This window comes from Haliaeetus leucocephalus, unplaced genomic scaffold (assembly GCF_000737465.1).
Source record: "Haliaeetus leucocephalus isolate CR32 unplaced genomic scaffold, Haliaeetus_leucocephalus-4.0 Scaffold161, whole genome shotgun sequence".
In the NCBI taxonomy this organism is placed as follows: domain Eukaryota; kingdom Metazoa; phylum Chordata; class Aves; order Accipitriformes; family Accipitridae; genus Haliaeetus; species Haliaeetus leucocephalus.
In genome coordinates, this window is record NW_010972597.1 from 324,908 (window position 1) to 345,442 (window position 20,535).

General features: G+C 39.7%; 1 protein-coding gene across 3 annotated transcripts in view; it reads right to left on the minus strand.

Moving 5' to 3' along the window:
- Positions 1-320: 320 nt before the first annotated feature.
- The window catches only part of LRP5 (low density lipoprotein receptor-related protein 5), a 163,910-nt gene continuing 143,695 nt past the window's right edge, over positions 321-20,535 (minus strand). For 2 of the 3 annotated variants that reach the window (XM_010562534.1, XM_010562537.1), the window contains 8 exons: positions 18,905-19,114; positions 16,596-16,721; positions 13,358-13,594; positions 10,105-10,215; positions 6,966-7,202; positions 4,394-4,533; positions 1,406-1,503; positions 321-774 (listed from right to left, as the gene is read on the minus strand). In XM_010562534.1, coding sequence (XP_010560836.1) covers positions 513-774; positions 1,406-1,503; positions 4,394-4,533; positions 6,966-7,202; positions 10,105-10,215; positions 13,358-13,594; positions 16,596-16,721; positions 18,905-19,114 — 1,421 coding nt within the window. In that variant the 3' untranslated portion in view covers positions 321-512. Of the gene's footprint in view, positions 775-1,405; positions 1,504-4,393; positions 4,534-6,965; positions 7,203-10,104; positions 10,216-11,014; positions 11,088-13,357; positions 13,595-16,595; positions 16,722-18,904; positions 19,115-20,535 lie in introns of those variants that run through there. The other variant, XM_010562535.1, reaches the window with a different exon arrangement.

Sequence of the window (20,535 nt, forward strand, 5' to 3'; positions counted from 1 at the left end):
GCTCACTTGCACACAGGAGCATCTGAGGGTTGTGATCTTTGCATGTTTTCTCTAGTGGTGGTAAAGGGATGAGATACTGACAATTTTATTTAAACGTGTTTTTCTTCTCTGTGAATAAACTTACACCTTTCTTTAGACTCGTGCTCCCACAAGCCACTTTGCTTTCTTGTCTCACATTAATAAAAAGAATGACTTACAGTTTGCATGTAAAAAGGTGACTAAAAATTGCAAAAAGGCTCAACATTCCCTCCCCAAATCCTTTGGAGATTGAGTCATTTTCATGACTTCAAAAAGGCAAATATGGCACAAAAGAATGGAAATTAAGTTAAAAAAATCAATTTTATAAATATTCTTCCTCTGTACAATTTTTCACAGCCCCATCCCTCCCACCCATTTTTATTCACATTTCTTTTTTTAAATTCCCACCCCGATTTATTTTTAAATCATAAAATATATATTTTAAATCTGTTCATATTTTAAAATATTTACAGGAAAAGTTCCTTCTGTTGAGGTCATGAGGAGTCTGTACAAGGAGAAGGTGGAGGGGGATAGAGGTGAAAATAGCTTCGTTCTGTGGCAGGAGACGGAGGGCAACTTTCTTCTGCCGACATGTACTGACTGCGAGGTGTGGGTGGAGGGGGATAAGGGTCTGAGTCTGAATTTAAATCTATATAGTATTTGTTGGCCTTCCATCGACTAGTAGTATAGTCACTGTCACAAACATCTGTGCTGCATGGAGTTGTGGGTGGAGCTATCCCTCGTATAAGGTATGGCCTGCAGGAAAAAAAAAAGGACATGCATTAGTTGCAATCTGGGGAAAAAAAAGAAAGAAAGAGACTGAAAATTAACAGCTCTGTGTCCTCAGTCAAAATGCCTGCTCATTAATACTATGTGAGCCTTAATTCAGGTTTTCATTGGAACCCAACAAGAAGTACCTGAACTGTGTTAAATTTGAATGCAACAACTACCTTCAGCCAGCAGTGCATTCTTCCAGCCCCTGACCAGCCAGAGGAGACCACCATGACCATTTAGCCCAGTCACTAACAAACAGGTTGACTCATCAAAGAGTTTTAAGATAAGCTTGAGGAACTGAACAGAAAACACCAAACTTCTCTATACAGGATGCTAAGTGACTGTTACGTAGCAATGTAACTCACACATATTGCATTATTACTCAGCAACACTGTATATTGAAAGGTGCTGAACACTATTGTGTCAAAATAAGAACACAAAGCCAATGTTTAACATCAAAACTGGCATAATGTCCATTTGAATGGTCATTTATTAAGAGAGGTAAAGGTTTTTTTAAACAAGGTAAAGTCTGAACAAGAACATTTTGCTTAAGATCCAAAACTGGAGGACAGATCAATAGCAGATTTATCAAACCTTTTTATCTGAGCTGTACCTGTAAGATCTCGTGGTTGAAGGAATGTTTGAGGAATAAAACATCTCTGCATTATACAGGGAGCGATCGGTAGCTGGGGAAGGAGGTGGGTTCAAGATCTAGGAAGAATAGGAAAAAGCAGTGCAAATGTTTAGGTTAATTATACAACTCTACTTCTTTTGAAAATATTATTTATGCCTTTACCCTGTCACTCATCCTTATTTTAGATTCCTCCTCTTGCTGCTTGGGTGGGTTAATGCATTTTTAAAGATGACAGAAGTCCATTATGAGACTTCACTCTGGGCTTAGGTACACTGGAGGCCTTCAAAGTTCTCACAGTACAGGGAATTTCCTTCCTTGCCACATCTGTTATTATGGTGGAAAGCTCGGGTAAAGCTGGAAATTAGACCCAGTTTTGCTGAATCTCAGTGCACTTCCTTGGATATAAGGACTGATATCACCCTCAGCAGATGCTAATGGGAAATAAAGTCTGTTCCACTCCCAGCCCCTAAACATACTCCCAGTCAATAGTAGGGTCAGGAGGCCAAGTTCCTTTACTATAACTAACACAACTCCATCCTTCCATAAATACTTCCTTTTTGCTGCCATTCTGTAAACATAACATTCTGGCACAGGTCACAATGCAAAGAGCCTAAGAGCTAAAAATAGTTATAGTCTGCCCTAGCCTGTGTGTGCATATACACGGTTGCTGGTAACCCCCACACTAGGAAAACAGTTTATTATGCGTCAGAATCCTTTAGGATTCTTCCCCCAGCAGGAAGCAGAACCCCTGACATGGCCAGCAGGACTTTGGCCTAAAAACAAGGAGAGCACTTCATCCCTTCCAATGTGGAAAATTACAGCATTGCTGTTGATGGTAGGGCCTTGCTACTGATGTGAGCATCTTGTACATAGCCTGTCCTGGGCATTCTGCCACGCCATGGCCTGCCACGGTGACCATGATAGCATCCTTCCTCCTCTGCCTCTGCTCTTCTCTTAAAATAATACTGTAAAATCACTGCAGTGGAGATCATTGTTTTGGACTTCACTGTGCAGCATCTAGCAAAATGATTCCTGGTCATTGAGTCGAGCTCATCATTACAAATACTGACAAGCCCTGCATCCAGATTCATGTGAGGGGAGACAACCTTGAATATCACCCATTGCCAGCTGTGGCAGGTGATGAGTAATTGCCCCAAGAGTATCTTCCAGAAATCCTCTTCCTTGGAGGAGCACGGCATGCTACTTCTGGATTCTCTCCTACTAGCACCCTGAGCTGCATCAACATCACTTTGCATTGAGATTAAGTGTGAGTGTCAGTCAGGATGCCCATGGCCAGGTTCTCAGGTATATAAACTGGCATAACTCCAATGACATAAATTCTTTCCTAGTCTCTATTCACTACACCATCTCTCAGTACCACCAAGATGTGTTAAAACAAAACAAAACAAAAAAGCCAAGACAACTAGATGCTCAGAGCTCTCCTTTTTGTTATTAACCTGAAGCTGGGTAATTAGCTACCAGGTAGAACTGACCAAAATATTTCGATTAAGCAGTAACTTTAATGTAACAAAGCCCTTGCAACAGCTTCCTTCTAAGAATCCTGCCTGCCTTTCCTGAAGGATATCATCCCTGCAGGCCCTGGCTGACATAGTCCAGAGTGGAAAGTTAAAGAATTTTCAGTAACAGTCAGATTAGCTTAGGCCAGAAGTCCAACGGAAGAGTTGATCTTTTGGCCGACACAGATCCCACAGAATGGCACAGGCAGATCAGCTCTTCGGCTTCTTTCCTTTTTTTAGATACATTTTTTAATATAAATTCAGCTATTTTTTTTCTGTTCATCCTTTTTAGTGTGGCACAGACACATCAATCAGGTACTAGCATGAAATTGTTCAGCATGTTACAGAGACACTGGTGAAGCATGAGACAAGGTAAATTAGGAGGGCTGCTGAGTTCCAAACATCTGCTAGCTGTGTCTAGCTTCTTGATGGCTTCATTGAGAAGGTAATGCGAAATGAACAATTTTACCTTATCAAAAGATAAACTCACAAGCCTCTCTGTTCCGTCTTTGTCCTTCTTAAAGGGGAGAAAGACCACATTTGCCACTGGTCAAAACACAATCGATCAAAATGCCCATACACAGCATAACAATTTACCTGTAAACACAAGTGCACATACAGCCACCCAGTAGGTGGGGTCCTGATTAAATACTGCTGAAGAATCACGTCAATAGCTAGCAGATTGACTCTGCAAGCTTGTGTGAAGAAGAGTGAATGTATGTATTGCTGAGAAGCACTAAGGAAAAAAACTGTCATATGACAAAATGCTGGTAAACAGTAACCTTTGTATGTGTCTCCTACCTGTTCTTAGAGAATCATTTCCATTCATACTATACATCTTTGAATTAATAAAACTCTGATATGGCATCTAAAATCCTGTCACTTCCAACAGTTAAAAGCCAGAAATGGAGCTAAATTACAGCTAAAAAACCCCAGCATAGCAACTTCTGCTGGTACCAGTGTTTTCTCCCAGTGCATGCACTTGGTTTTCTGAATCAACAATTGACACTTTATCTAAACAGCAAGCAAAGCTTATTTCTTATGTGTTTGCATTCCAGTCCTGTCGCGTCTTGTCTTTTTATTCCATGTGTGCCTGCAGCATGACAGTGCAAAATGTCATTGGGCCATTGACATCAGAGTTTACAAAGAACAAAGGAGGTGGCATCTCCAAGGGAGTCAAGACAGAAGAACAGAAGTGCCCAGGAACAACCCAGCTGAGTATCACTAATAACAAAACATTTTAGACACCATATGGCATTGTGTAATCCTGATGGACTGCAACAAAGCCCTTTTGTGAAGTTCAGTGGGTGTCAGACTGGGCCTGTTTATCATAAGCAGTAACACCCAAGAACAACTGTTATTAACGCTCTATTTAGCAGCACAAATTTTCATCTTCATTTTCTTCAGAAATAAAAGATACCTAACTCACAGGTATATTTTCAAGACATACCTGTGGGTAGAAAGTGGCTTTAGTGCTGGATGAGCTACTTGAAGAGGCTCCAGTAACATGGTTTCTGTCATATAAGGGGGCACCACTGCTTCCTCCCATGAGACTCATGGAGCTAATCATGGACTTTCCACAAGAGATGCCTGCAGTGAGACAGAGAGGAAAACAAGGTTAGGTAAACCACAATTTTATCTACCAATGCAAAACAGAAAACAAATCCACAGCTTGGCAAACCCATGCAACGCTACTGGTTGTCCTTTGGGAACAGTGTTTTATGTAAAAACTTCAGGATTACAAGGAACGACATATTTTGTAAAGAAAACATCTCATCCCCAGACCACCTATTGTCTCACTGCAGCACTGAATTCCTCACAACCTCCTCTCACACTCTGCTGAGAAAGGAATCTCCAGAACATTTGATCCAAACTTTTCACCCAAATCGTTAACTGAGAAATTTTCCAATTAAGCAAACTCAGGCATTTGCAAAAAAAGCATTATATATTATTGCCAAAGAAAAACAAGCTAGAGACCTCCAATCTTTTCATTTCCATCCACAGAAATTCAATTGCAAGTATATGAACAACAGCAAAAATTAATTATTTTTATTGAAAAATCACTGCCTAAAATAAAAATCAGCAGAGGCAAAAGGAAGGAAACCTGGGTGACAGGAAAAGGGAGGACAACATTCTCCAATCGGTTTTACTCCAATATACACTTAAATCAGACAATACATTTTTAGTTTCTTCCTGTCAGACTATTCAGTGCTAATGGAAGAGTTTAGTTTGGGAAGTTTTCAGAGGTTTTTCAGATGCAGGAAATATTTATTACAAGCAGAATGACTCTAGTTGTGATCATCATTCATGACTATTTATCTTTTTTGGAAATGCCATGGTATTAAGAACCTATGTCTTTTCTTTAGAATTGACATCAATAGTAATATTTTCAGCTGTTGTAACTTGTCACAGCAGTATGGATTAGAAAAAGCCAACAAATACGAATGAGAATCGGAATGACAGCTTAGTTTAGCACCTACAGAGGTACAGATGAAAACCACTGATACTTGCTTTAATTAAAAAAGCTTTAGTGTGAAGTCCAATTTAAAACACCACTGCAAAGATTTCACCTGCAATGATTTCATCCTCAAATTTTATTTCCTACCACAAAAACCTCTTGATAACCATAAAAATGTAATTTAAGCAGGAACAGCTGACCACAGTCATTAAAGTGCAAGAAAGGCTAAACCTGAGTTGTATCTGGCTACCTTCAAAGCCATGGCTAGAAGAAAACAACAATTAGCACATCTCAAAAACTTGTTTAATACGAAGAAGTGCCACATCTTTTCATTTGTCTTTAAGTTTATCATCTATCTGATTTTCAGCTAACATGAAAAACAGACTCCAAGCACTCTGAAGTATGGATTTCTTGTATTCTGACCCTGTCTGGCAGGTTTACAGGCACACATTTACTTTGCAGCTTCCTGAACAACATGAAGAGATATTCTTTCTTCTCAGGGCTTTGTAGTTAAGAATTTGCTATTTCCTCTATGACAGGTCTATTTTACATTTGTAAAATAATTTGAGGTACATCACTTAAGTGTTTACTTTGACGTCTATATGAGGTTTCTGGGTTCTTATCTATTAGCTGAATATCCTGAGCTTTTATGTATACTTCAAGTCCTCCTTCGATCTCAGCATCGTAGCTGTATGCACTTCTCCAAATGGATGCTTTGAGTTCTTTGCGAGGTAGAGAAACTTTGCTGTTTTACAGATGAAGGACTAAGACACAGAGAGAATAAATACTTTGTCCAAAAGCAAACAGGAAAGCTGTCTCAGAGATGGGCTAAACCAAAGGGGATGTTTTCATTACACTTCAGGCAACAAGCAGCCAGACTACAAACCCACACCCAGACTGCTTGTGTTCTTCCACATTTGCTGTTGTAACTTTGGGGAAGGGATGTCTATCCCCTGCTTTTTTGTATTATAGTAAACTAAGCTGCTTCACTTCTCTCCTCTGCTTCTTTCCACTGTGGAATAGCTTATCCATCCGGAGCAGACAGGACAAAACTGTGTAAAGACCTTTGATGGACAGGACAGACACAAGGACAGCTGAGTACAAGACACAAAGAACAACTCAACAGAGCTCCTACTAGAACACTGAATGGCATGTGCATTCTTAGTTTCCAATATTGCATGTGGTTCACTACTATTTATAGTGTTTTGCAAGTACTATGCAAAACCCAGGCTTTATTACATACACCAGAATGAACTATTTAAAGATGATATTTTCACTGGCAAAATACTGTAGATCTTGTATCAAAAAGATAGATACCTGTGCAGATGCAGCCTAGCATGAAAATTGCATTTGAAAATCTGGCAAGATGCCTGATGAAATGCATCTAACAGTTTTTGCATATCTGATCCAAATGACAAGATTTATACCAAAACACTGAGCAGCTCAACAACATCTAATTTCTGCTTTTTGAAAACTCTGCATCTAGCACTCTTAATTACCTGTAAAACTCCAAATCCAGACAATGTAATGGTACTGATTAGATGCAGGTTCTTACCATCCTTACCAGTAAAAGTGCCATGTTGAGAACTTCCTGGAGCAATAAAATTAAGAGGGACGTGAGGCGTGCCACTGACATACTCATGTGGAAAAGGACTATTGGGCCCGGCATAGCGCTGACACACGACTCGTTGGCAAACAAAGTACATTCCTCCCATGACAAAAAGTGACAGTATTATACCAATGACAGGACCGATGGCACTACTGTGTGGCTGTGACTCATCTGAGGCTGGCTTTGTTTTTTCTGGAAAGAGAGGAGAAAATAATAGAGGTCATTAAACATGGAGCAATATATATGTTGCTGTTCTGGAGCTTATGTAGCAAATCAGTCAGCTCACAGTCATTCACACAGTGTCTCTGAAAGTATCTGCATCAAACTAGGGCATCTATAACTCCATATATTCTGATTCAATGCACAAGACTTCATGCCTCCTCTTCCCCCCCGTGTACATAAAGCAGTATGAGCAAGGTACTCTCCTTTCTGTCTAGCAATTCATCTCGTAACAGGATTACTTATCATCTTGATATAACAACAGCCTAGAAAGTTTCCTTTTCTTGCCCCCACAAAGTCTACGGGTTAAGGATATAGGACACTTGAAAACATGAAGTCCTTAATGAGAGAGGCATCTGCTCCCTCAAAAGTCATTTGGGCTAGCAATAACATTAAAAAATTAAAATGTTTTACCAGTAGGGAAGCTACCATATGTATTAAGCAGTGGATGTCTTCCTAGCTAATATAGGCCCTAAAACAGAATACTCTTCCTTCCTAAAATATGACTTGCTTTCTAAAAAAAAAACCCTAACAAATTGGAAAGAAAACACAGTCCAGAATATCCCAAATACTTTCTACTTCTTATTTCTTCTTCCCCTGTATAGCCCAATGCTAAATAATAAAAAGTGCGGCTGTATTTGGGATGAGCTATGTATCACATCTCCCCGATTATGGGTAACGCATTCAAAATTTTTGCCAAATAAACCTGACACCTCTATGTTTTTCGCATATATGACATTCTTCAGTGAAAATTATTTTTCCATGATTCACACAACATTTATGATTTTTTTTTACATACACAAATACATATATTCATAAATTGAAAAAAAAAATCAAAATAATCTTGGCCAAAGCCTATAAATTTTACATGTTCAGATCAAACTATATAGCCCTTTCCCCCTTTAATGAAGTTGTAAGAAGTGAAATGGCCTTCACTTCATGAAATTTTTCTCCAGTGGTTCTGGTTTCATTCCCTTCAGTGGAAGGGAATGAAAAACAACAAAAATTTGAGAGGGAAGATAAATGAAATACAAAGATCTAGAAATAAACTCTTAACATCTTAGCATCAGGAGTTCATTTCAGTCTTAAAGTCTTTATCTACTTTTCACACTTATTAGTGCCTGACAACTTTTATGTCAGCTAAGGCTCTAACTTTCAAATAGTCAGATTAGTTCAGATATGATACCAGAAAAAAGCAAAGCCAAAATTAAAACATGTTCCCAAATCAGCTAAATTAAAACACACAATTCTCATTTTGGTTAAACCTAGCTTCTTTTGAATGCAAGATCCTTATCTAGAAAGTAGCAATCATTTTTATTCCCTACTTCAGTTCTTTCCCTCAGTCAAGCAAGAAACCAGAGAATACTCTGTTCCACAAAGAGACTCTGGAGGAGATGTCTTATATCTACATAAAGACACACTGAAATCAGTGAAGACCTAATTGCAGGACTGGAGCCAAAGTGCAAACAGGAAATGGCTGCATTAACTTGGCAGCACAAAAGTTTGCCAAGTGCACAAAGAAAATAAACTAAAAAAAAAAGGAAGAAGTGGCTTTACATTATCCAGGGAATTGGGGGAACTGGGCGAGAGCTGGGAGATAAATGGAAGATGTGGAAGAAGCAGGACAAGCATGTTCAGTCTGAAATTTCCACCAGGACAGCTAAACAGTTGTTGTCACCATTCTTTTAGCCTTTTCTTCTATTCACTACTTGGGTTCCTTTCACCATTCTTGCTCATGAAATACACTTGCTTCCACCGTGAGGATGGAAGGAAGAAACAAGGTTACCCTGACCAGACCTGGTGACCCCTCCTCTCACCCCATCAGTGGCACAGCTTCTGACAACTGGTGCTTTAAAACCTGACAAGACTCTAAGATATTAAACACCTTGCAATTAGCCAAGGTCCTATAGGTACAATTACTAAGCAAAGTGCAGCATTTCTCTACACAAACACAACACAAGGTATTTGTTCAGAATGAATTACCGACAGATCAGCACATCTATTTGCTTTTGTTCTAAAATGCTATGTTTCAACTATTTTGCTAAACCACTCGTGAGCTACTAAATGCTCCCTTTATCTGCCCCATTGCCTGAAAACTTCATGCACTAGTCACCCCAATGGTGCAAAAAGAGGGAAATTGCAAGCAGAGCACAAGTAAGTTACTGTCCACTTTGGACTGCAAAATAACAGAACCCACTAAGGACTAAATACAGCAACTGCCATCAGTATGCCTGTAACTTGCATATACCTACTGCCATGAGAATTCAAAGTAACATTTCGCCCAGAAAAATCAAGGTCTCTCCTTATATTCTTTTCCTACCTGCACTTTAAGAGACCAGCTTGTGGTCTTTTGTGGAACTTGCTCATTGCATTTTAGTTCCTCCACATAATTAGCCCCGCCGCTTGACCCTGTAATTGCAGTGGATAGGGCTGTGCATTTTTAAAAGCCACCCCAAGCTTAGCAGCAGCTCTGCAAGTTCCAAGGTTCTGAGCGTAGTAGAATCAGGTCCCCCTGGGTATAGGTCTGAACGCCCATCTAAACAAGGCAGCGTTGTATCCCAAACAGCATTTTAGAACTAGCTTGAAGTTAACATTGGGTTTTCAGTTCATCTTCACTACTGCTGCTCCTGCATGACCTGGAATAATAGCATTACAGACTTGCTACAACATGCTGCAAGCTCACACTCTTTTGCTGCACAGACCAATGGAAAAGCATGACTATATTTAGCAGCCAAATACAACTGTGAGAGTATTTGGCCAAGATTCACTGCGCTTCCCTGAAAGAATATTACTATGCAAAGACTGGGGATCTGCATAGGGATGTAGGACATTACTCCTAAACACAGCACTTGAATCTCAAGGAAAGACGTCTCACCACACATAAGCTCATCAGAACCGTCAATGCAATCTGGAAAGGAGTCACACTGTTGCTTCAGGAGGATGCACTGGCCACTTGCACATCGGAACTGATTGGGTAGACAAATTGCTGCACAGAAAGAAAGAAAAGATTAAGTACTACTTGCATGGGAGCATTTGAGCATCTTAAGAAAACCAAAAGAAGTGAAACATGAAGCCACTGTGCATTTTATATTATGACCAGGTAGGCACCAGAACACCTGCTTTGCTACTGTGGGTAAAATGCAAGTCTGCATTTCTCTGATTCTTCCTTCTTGTTATATATCCTACCCAGTAGGGCTAAAATAAAATTCTGATCCCAGTAACTCCCCATCCTTTGTCAAATCAGTCCTGTTGGGGCAAACCAAGGATCAAATCAGCAAGAATCTTTTACAATAACTAACAAAGTGTAGCTGATCACCTGACATGTTAACAAAATGTAGTAACTCAGCATATTATAAAACCTTATATAGCCTATACTATCTTATGTAGCCCTGTATAATATAACCTTGCAAATAACTGCTAAATTTCTTATCTATATTCAGAAGCCTCTGTTTCAGCAAAAACAACTTGTTAATTAACTTTGGAATCTCTGTCAAGTCAAAGCATATTAAATTATCAGTAAAGAAACTGTCTTACGAGGACTAGTAACCATCAATCCTGGAAGGTTCACAGTGTAGGTTATTCAATGCAAAAAGAAGAAAGATTCTTTTCTTCTGGAGGAGAAGACCCACATTCATGTTTTGGATTACAGCACTGGTGGTGTTGTGAAGTGGACCTTCTGAATAGCCATACTTACTTTGCCATGGTCCAGTTTGCAGAGCAGTTCTTGTGTAAGAGAACTAAATTATATAATAAATTATTATTTCTACAGAGAAAAAACTTAGCTAGAAGCTCCAAATGCAGCAGCTCCTGATTTGGACTGTTATGCCCCCAGTAAGTTGGATACAGTTCCACAAGGTCCTGCAGTGCATACAAAACACAGACAGCATCTAGAGCTCCCACCATACCACTTACGTTCTTGCACTATGAGAAGGGCCAAGTTCTGTGTGCACCTTTCTATTTGCCAATGACTACCAGCCCTCTAGTTATTCTTGCAACTGTCTGCTGCTCCTTTGTTTTCCATCAAGACTTCTGTCTTAATATCCTTTCCCTTCTTACATGCCGTATCTTCTGTTGCTGTCCTGCCTTGCTGGCCTCCTTGTTTCTTCTTGATGCAGCAACGGACAACTTGGAGAACTGAACCTGTATTGTACAGGAGATGAAGTTTCTTCAGTGGCATGGTAATCCAGTTGCAATATCAAGACTGTTAACCTTGTGACTTCCACTGGGTATGAGAGGACCAGCTAGCAATGCCACAATAAATTCAAGAAGATGAAAGGCACAGTCTTGATTGAAGATGTGGGACAAGAACCACGAACATATCCAGGGACATTTCTTTGGCCACTTCCAGTCATAGTCTGCGACCCCTGTGCCAATGCTTCAGATTCAACTCTCCAAAAGCATGCCTTGGAAAACCAGGAGACAGGAGAAACAGCTTCTGACAGAATCAAGGCATTGAACTCAGACCTGTGGAAAGGCAGTGATTACCACTGCTCTGACCAGAAGGCAATTCCTCTGATGCATGAGGTATAGTAGGAAAGTTCTGTTAAGCCCAGTTAGCCTCACCACCTTAATAAACCTCACATAAAGAACAAGAATGTACTATATGCCACCTTCTCTTCCCAAAACACAGTGGGTTATAGGCTGGCACATGCTAAGGGATAAGAAAGGCCTATTGGTTTTATTTTTCTTAGGAACCCACTCAGGCCTTGGCCTGTAAAGATTCCTGAGGAATAGAGGCCACATTTGCCACATCTCCCTCAGTCTAAGCCTGGACACTGAGTATGTTTGTAGCCCTTCTAGGGAAGTGTCAGACAGCATCCTGGACAAAAGTCTAGTCTTGGATGGCCCAAGTTCTTGCAGAGGACTAGGCATACAACCACTGAGCATTCAACTGCTGAAGAAACGTGTCTTCAACTATTCTAGACCAGACGGGAAGGCACATCTGTGCCCTCAAAGGGGCTGTGCAGGGCAGTACAGGTGCCTACAGTTCGTACGAGGCCAAGAACATTGTGACTGTTTGCTTAGCAGTGCACACCATTTCACATGGAGATGACCAAATGCACGTTCCACTTTGACTCTGTGGAATGGTAACGGCACCATTACACTGCACATGGGCTGCGCGGTGGGCAAAGCAGAGCCTTTTAAGGAAGCAGTACAGGTAGTAAGTACCATCTCCCACAAGAAAGACAGGAAGTTAGACATGGCTGATGCTCTTCTTGTTTGCAGAGAAGGTACTGGTGTTCTGGTGTCCAGGCTCAGAGTTACAGAAGACATTGCAAATCCACAAAATTGCTCATTGAAATGTCCACAAAAATCTACCCTGCTGGTCCAGTGGCAATGGTTAGCCACTAAGTGGGTAGAGCCAAGGGTCCTGAGGCTTCACAGACAAGAGCCACCCTACTGAATAAGCTCCTGAAATTTTGTACAGCAATAAGAAGCCGTGGTGCCAGATCATAGTAAAGTGTCTTGTTTCAGCTATGCCTTGACACTAGACACAGACTATGCAAGTTTTCCCATCACCCAAAGGATGATGCAAATGCGCCCATCCATGCTTCTCTCTTGGACCCAGATCCTACGGCTGACTGCATACAAAGCAGCTGCAGCAGCAAGAGTTCCTTGGACATCATTCCAGATTTTTCACAGAAAGGTACATCCAGGATTATAAGCATCAGCTTGCTAAGAGTGAACTCTCAGAACAGCCAATTCAGCCGCAGGAGTAATCCGTCTCTTCCTCCCTGTGTCACCTTGCAGTGAGCACTGTCCGAAGGTGAAGTGAACACCGTGGAAACAGTGCAAGCCAAAATGGTAATTATGCAGGAAAAAAAAGCATGTGGTAAGCTCTGCCAGTTTCTTTCCTGTTTTCATTCTGAATATGGAATAAAGATACTCTCCCCAACCTCCCCCACATCTATAGTTACATGGTTAACAATTTATGTAGCTACAGAGAAGTTTAATTTGAGCAAGAAAGAGGGAAAGAAAAACAGCATCAGTGGATAGATTAGTTAGGCTTATGGTTAAGGCTGTTTTTCCCCATTTGAAATTAAAAATCATATATATATATCTAGAACAGTTAGAATAAAAAATGGATGCTTATGTTAGAACCATGAGTTCAGGAAAACTAATCTTACTATCACAGTCCACTTCATCAGATTTATCTTGGCAGTCAATTTCTCCATTACACCGCAAGTGTGCATCGATACACTGTCCTTTCTCACACTGGAACTGGGATGCAGAGCATATGGGACAACTATCTTCATCACTCTGGTCATCACACTCTGGAAATCCATCACACCGCCATGCCATTGGGATACAGTCAATCTCTCCAGTTGCACAGGTAAACTGGTCTGGGGAACAAGTTGGAGGTTCTGGAGAAAGAGAAAACAAATCACATTTGTATATTGAATTTTAGCTCTTACAACAGAGTAAAAATGTGACAGACTTTTTCAAGAAAAACACACATGTCTGGACTGTAGTTCTTCTGTGACAATATTAAGATTCCAGCAAAGAGGAAAACATGATTTTGCATAGGGAATGAAATTTTGCCAACTTCAAAACAAAACGTGGATGCATGCTAATTGAAGAAGCATACTCTAGCAGGCAAGCACTGAACTAAGGACAGGAACTACAAATACTTTAGCTCTAACAGCCACCTTTCGGAAGACACTGTCATACACATAAATTCAAATGAATACTCAATTTCTGATTGCAAACCACATTCTACACAATTCTAATTCCTGCAATTATATTAGCCTGGAACAATTCTTCATTAAAACAACTGGCGCATTGGGTTCATTGGCAATGAGTACACCTAAAACATGTAACATTGGCTTCTACAATATCTGTTTCTCTATTTTTCTAGTAGTTTCTCCACAAACAAATTTCCGAGTCAGATATGAATTGAAAAATATGAATGGAGAAAAAGTATCTGTAAAGGCCTGTTCAACATTAAGCTAAGTCCTCTTGCTGGAAAGTCTCTGGGCTGCAGGTTAGTGGAGGTTCAGAAAGCAGTCTGAGGAGCACTGTAGGCCTGCCCTGATCTTATATTCTTTCACTACAGTCAGAGACATAACACTGGACCTTCTGCACAGCCATTTTTATATTTGTTGGACCTAAGAATGCTGGGACTTCCTTCAAATTTGACTTTTCACGGACCCCAAGATCCTGGCATCAATCCATTCCACATCCACACTATTGCTCAAGTTGCAATCACACACTGATAGCATTAAGCAGCAGCTAGAACCTCATGTAGAGATGCAACAATTATGCTGTAATAAGGCATTCACAGTTGCTTTCTTCAGAATGTCAAAAGACAAAGACAATCCAGATCAAGAATCTACTGAAAAAAATGCTCCCAATTGCTAAATACAGCAAATTAGCACACACTTTTTCACCATTAGTATCAATGAAAGAAACAGTCAATGTATAAGTCCCTTCAGGTGTTATCAGTAGCAGTTAGTTATGTTCAAAATGAGGGGGCCATCTCAAAACACTGCTGCAGCAAACATACATTTCCACTGATTTCAAAAGTTGCTGGGTCAAATCCCTGTGATGTAGTTAAATCAGTTAACACAGACAGTCACTAATCCCCACAGCTGCTGTTGCCAGCTAATGCTCTGAGATGCTTTACCACTTGGATTAACAGAGTACCACATCATACCCTGTCTATGACAACAATATTGAGCAAGCTGGAGGTGTGCTCTGACGCTGGATGGTAACACCCCTCTGGAAATCCAATGAGCTTTTATTAACATTCAGGCTCAGGAATGGACTTCGCAAAGAACCCAGTATAAGGAAAGCTTCTCAGTTGTAACCAATAACAAGACTTTTGTATGAGTATTTTTCTCCTGAGGGAGGTGTTACAGATCCTAGAGCTATGCAATTACATGCAAACCATTTTTAAAGTGCTGCTGTCCTTCCTTCATTAGGGAGAAATGTTCAAGAACAAGACTCAAGTATAGTCAAGAGCTTGGAAAGCAAAATGTAAATAAAAATCTAAATGAATCCAATTTTTCAAATTTTTATAATTTTTAAGTTTCTGACTTATGATTATTTGGTGTAGCAATATGAGAATTAAAAATGTAGCCAGTGACCTGACAGCTGTAGGTAAGATAAAGATGCCAGATAGACACATTAAGATAATTCTTGAATTAAATTTTGATGTTAGTGTGCTGTTTAGATAATTCAACAGACAGATTACTACTTCTGCATTTAGAGCCACATTTAATGTTGCATTATGGTTGCACTTGGCAGGCACAAGCTTGCATTTAAAAGCTTGTCAAGAGCATTCATAAGGGTACATGGACAAATGTTCTCCAGCCAAAATACCTATTAATCTATTTTGAAATACTGGCTATTGGCTGCTACTATGGCAGACAAGATAGGTTAAAATGCTGTTGCAGGCTCTGTGAAGGATTAGAATAATAAAAAGAGACACTAAAATGGAAGCCTCTTAATTTTTAGATTTATAGCTGAAGATAACAAAGGAGTGGGACGTAATAATCTCTTGTTGGCCATGTTGTGCAACAACAGTACAGCAAGAAATATAAGTAGATTGATTTCCTTCCCCCCCCTGCAGATGTAACCACTGCTATTCTAAAACCACATAGCATGTTGTGGTCATGGGAAAGAAAACAGTTTATCATGGAAATGACTGTCCCATGGGAGGTCAGAGTTCAGCCAGAAAATGAAATCCACAGCAAAATGAATACATAAAAAGAAGTCAAGAGGACCAACAGAGCCAAACGATTTAAGACATGATGCCTCCCAAAAAGAAACAATGTTTTTTTGTTTTGTTTTTAATCCCCTCTGCAAGTTTAATGTAACAATTTTCAAAAATCCTGGGATTGTGAAAGAGAATTCTAAAGAAAAAGTCTACCATGTGGAAAGAGGAGAGCTACCTTAATTAAAAAGGATTGCAATGGAGCTTTTGGCCTACATTTCATAACTAGACAGTACAGTGTTTAATGTTATGAGGCCAATTTCATTTAAAAGACTGCGGTATCACACTGTGGGAATCATATGCACAATTTCTGCTGCTAGGTCACCACAAATTGATGCAACATCATCTTATAAGCATTTGTTTAAAGCACAAACCTGTCACATCATACATTTATAAAAATCTCAGTAGAAGATGCAAGTATTTTAAGGTCAAACAAGAATATTCTGCTCAAAATGAAAGTCACATACGTCCCAAAACTGAAGCAGCAAACAGCTGGTAGAAGAATCAAAGGTCAATTTAACACATGATGCAACACACCATGTGTAGGAAAACACTGTGTGTAAATCCACATTTTGGATTAGAATGCAACCTCAACCCCCATCTTTTTTGATGTAAACTGCTTAGCAGTACTGTTAAACTTCACACACCTCCACATGTTAAGAGATTCTGTAGAAGCACAAGGTGCTCGGGGCACGAACATCTTGGAGTCCCATCCCCTTTGGCAATGCATATGTGTGAACACCCACCATTGTCACGGGAGCATGGATGGACAGCTGGAGAAACACACAGAAAAGAGTATTAGACAGCATAAAAGAAATCGTAACTACTCCTAGCTAGGGCAAACTCACAAAACTACTCACAAACCACTTCTGTTTGAGTAAACAAGATTTCACTACAAATTAATATGAAGATAAATGCAGGATTTTCAGTTCAGTGCTCAAAAGCTGATTTACTACTTCATGAGGACTATGTTTCTCCCAGTTACAGTGATATGGAGACCTTTAAAGGACTTCTAAAAATAATTTGGGAGCTCAGGTGAAGAGGAATGAGAAGGCAGATTTGAGAAGGTTGCATTTACAGCATACCTAGACATCCCACCCGCATTCCTTAACATATGTTGCTGAAGAATACCAACACCCAAAATCCTCAGGAATTCTCCTTTAATCTTACAGAGCTAATATGTAGCCCCTCCACTTCCCTGTTACTCACAAAACTGCAATATAAGCACACAGAGTTGATTTTTTTTTTTAAAAGACAGGAAGCTACATGGTTGTGTTCCCAAATCAGTTACCCAGAAGCACTGAATACCTGAGTGCTCCTAATAGAATCACTCTAAATGAACATTAGGTGGATAAGAAACAGGCACAGAGAAGTGAGGTCACTGTCTGAGGACCCCAGCCCAACAAGAAGAGACCCAGTCTCCTGTCTGCTTATTCCAGCTGACAGCTGAGCATCTGCTGGAGTGATCTATGGGGCTATAGCCTGGGTTATTTGTGATCCTGCTGATCAGTGCATTCTTTACTACTAGGAAGGACGAAGAATTTCCACAGGGAAGAAACAGTATCTGTCCAGGCTTCTCAGCGACCTGCTTTCAGCTTTAACAAATTCATTAATTTAATACAGTGTTGGAGACACTACTGTTTGAGGCATGGGTTGCTAGCAGAAAAAGTGCATGCATGTATACTTGTGTGGGCATTCACATGTGCATATATGTTTTTACTCGCCTGTTTTATCAGAAGTCACCTACGTAGGATAGTTTTCTGCTGCAAAAGGTGATTCCTTTCAGTGTGACTTAGAACAGTACTCTTACCATAAAAAATAAACATTTTTAAAAAACACATGGGATATAAAGTAATCTTTTTTTTTAACAGTGCTGAGAATTAAAAAATTCTTTTTCCATTATTTAGTATTATGTTTGAAATATACTAAAAATATGAGAAATGGCACAGAAGAAAAACTGGCTGTTGTGAAAGAAAAAAACAAACATCTGGATGAGGATTAGCACATAGAACCTACTACATTTTAAATACTTACGCTCCCTTATTTGTAACAGCTTACCCACATAGGCAAGTTTGAAAATACTTCCAGCTATCACAGAAACTAATGTAAGTGGCACAGAGGGTTGCAAAATGGAATAATTTCTTCTGAAAATTAAAGCATTATACAGAAATGTACCCTCCCTATAAAAGACAGCTCATCACAGGCAACAAAGTTTAAAGAGGCCACTGTGATTAGCTGTTTCCCACATCTTGTTTGTGCTCTTATATTCTCTTTTATATTCCTGTTAAGCAGGAGCTGTAGGTTGTCACTTTGAGGACTGACTACTTTAAGAGGTTTCTGCACTCTCCCTCAGACCACAGGAACTTGGGCCACCAGTCCAGAAAAAGAAAGTCCTGCATGCATGAGCCCTTTCAGAAGGGAGCACCTAAAATGGCTCCACCTCTGATGGGAGAGAATTTCCACATCCACAATAATTCATTGTAGGAGCTTCCTGCCCATTCTCCCTCCCTCCCTCGAGGCTTTTACATCATCGATGTGCTGAGTCAAACCAGTCATGCTTTACACAGGGGTCTGAAACCCCTGGAGAAAAGGCAAGTACAATCCTTTTCTTTCCTTTTAAAGGTTTTTCCAAGTCTTATTACTTGGTTGTACTCAAAAAATTAACAACCATAATTATAAGTAGCTTTTAGAGTGAATTCAGTATCATGTGACTGTGTGCAAAGCAGATAACTAAGTGCCATGAAATCACATATTCTGGCTGTACAGAAATACTCCTCTGGACAAGAACGAGGAACTTGTTTCTCTTCCTCTTCTAGAATCCCGACTGGCCAAGTTGAAAGCACTCCATGGCTTACTTGAAGCCCACTGGGCAATGTTATTACAATATTCAGCTGGATGAGGACTTTGAGAGACAGTGACCAAGAGTGACAGATATCAGATATTGAAAAAAACTCACAAAATTCCTCCATATCAAGCTCTTCCACAGCATGAATGCCTGTCAGGTGAGCAATTCGGCCTTGAATTCTAGTCCTTTTGTACCCATTCATTTTCTCCACTCTTTCAATCATCTGCTGCTGACGATCAATCCAATACAAGTGATTCCCCAGCACAGTGAGTCCCATCGGCTGAAGGATGTTGGAGTCCTCCAGGGTCACACGGTTAGCACCTGAAATCAACAAAGACTAGTTTTATTTACACCAGTTGACTTTCAACTCATTTCTTAAAAAAACACACAACCAAAACCAAACCAAACCCTGAAAATAGTTAGCTGTACAGTCATTGGCTTCATTTGTCCATGCAGACCAAGGCTCTGCTTGTTCAGCCTCATCTCAGGTAAATGCAACCAGTTGCTATGTCATGAGGGCAAACAGATACAATATGAAACATCACTCATCCTTGCATACACTGGCTGGTCAGCCAGCCACAATCAGCCTCATGTTGACAAGTTCTATTACGTGTAACTGTGTGCAGTCCCTAAAAGCCTGTGTCACTGATACAGACTCAGCTCCTGGGCCAAAATTTTTACAATACATTCACACACCAAGCAGTATACTTTGTTGGAATCTACAAGTAAGAGTGAAATACAACCAATTAGCTTCACTGCCATTACTCAAGTAAAACACATTCATCATGCAAAGCAAGAGGCAAGTACACAAACCCTGACATATGCTGTATCACAACCACAGAGATATGACCATGAAAGAAAAGCTCTATTCTAACAGCCACACTTCTTTCTTCACCTTCTCTTTTTTCTTCAGTAACTGACCAGAAAACCCAAACTCTAAGTAACTCAGTATGCTCTTAACAGGAACACTGTGAAATGCTCAGGTTTTCTGCTCTACAGAAACATGTAAAAATCTGCTCTCAGCCAATAGGTAAAAATCAGGTTAAGTAAAAATGCATTTATGACTGCTTTTAACTTTAATTGCTTGCAGTCTTCTACTGTGTGCTGTCCTACACTTAGCAGCATTTAATTGTTGCTTTTATTATGCTTATTTAGGGTGAACAAGATATTCCAAATTATTCTATTAATTCACAGAAACCATTTTCAGGCCGCATATGCCTATGTATACTGATTATATTTTATTTTAAAAATGAGGAATCAAAACAAAATTGTAACGTAGTGCTTCTGCTCTCATATTTCATTTTGGAATAAAGACCTTACGTCTGCTTGCATTTAAAAAATTAGTTTTGAATATCTACACAAAATGAGATTATAAAATCTGGATACATTATAAAAATGCTATGAGCACTGGATTCAACTAATTTGCTACATAAATTATGTAGAGCTCAGCCAAGCATAAGAATGTAACATTTATTTCAATTACAGATTCTATTAGTTTTGCACATAAAATTACCACCTGCAATGACTCCTGCTTGACTGTTGTGACATACAGCACGCATTCAAATCAAATTTAGTTGTAGAGAGATCAGAAATTCTTGGACTTGCAATTGGGGTTTTAGTTCTTTAGCCCTGAATTTCTTTTGTTTCCAAACCAATGAGGAAGACATCTTTGTTTCATTCCATTTTCAGAAGAAACATGCATGAACTGTATGTGACAGTACAGTCCTGGTTGTAATCTGATG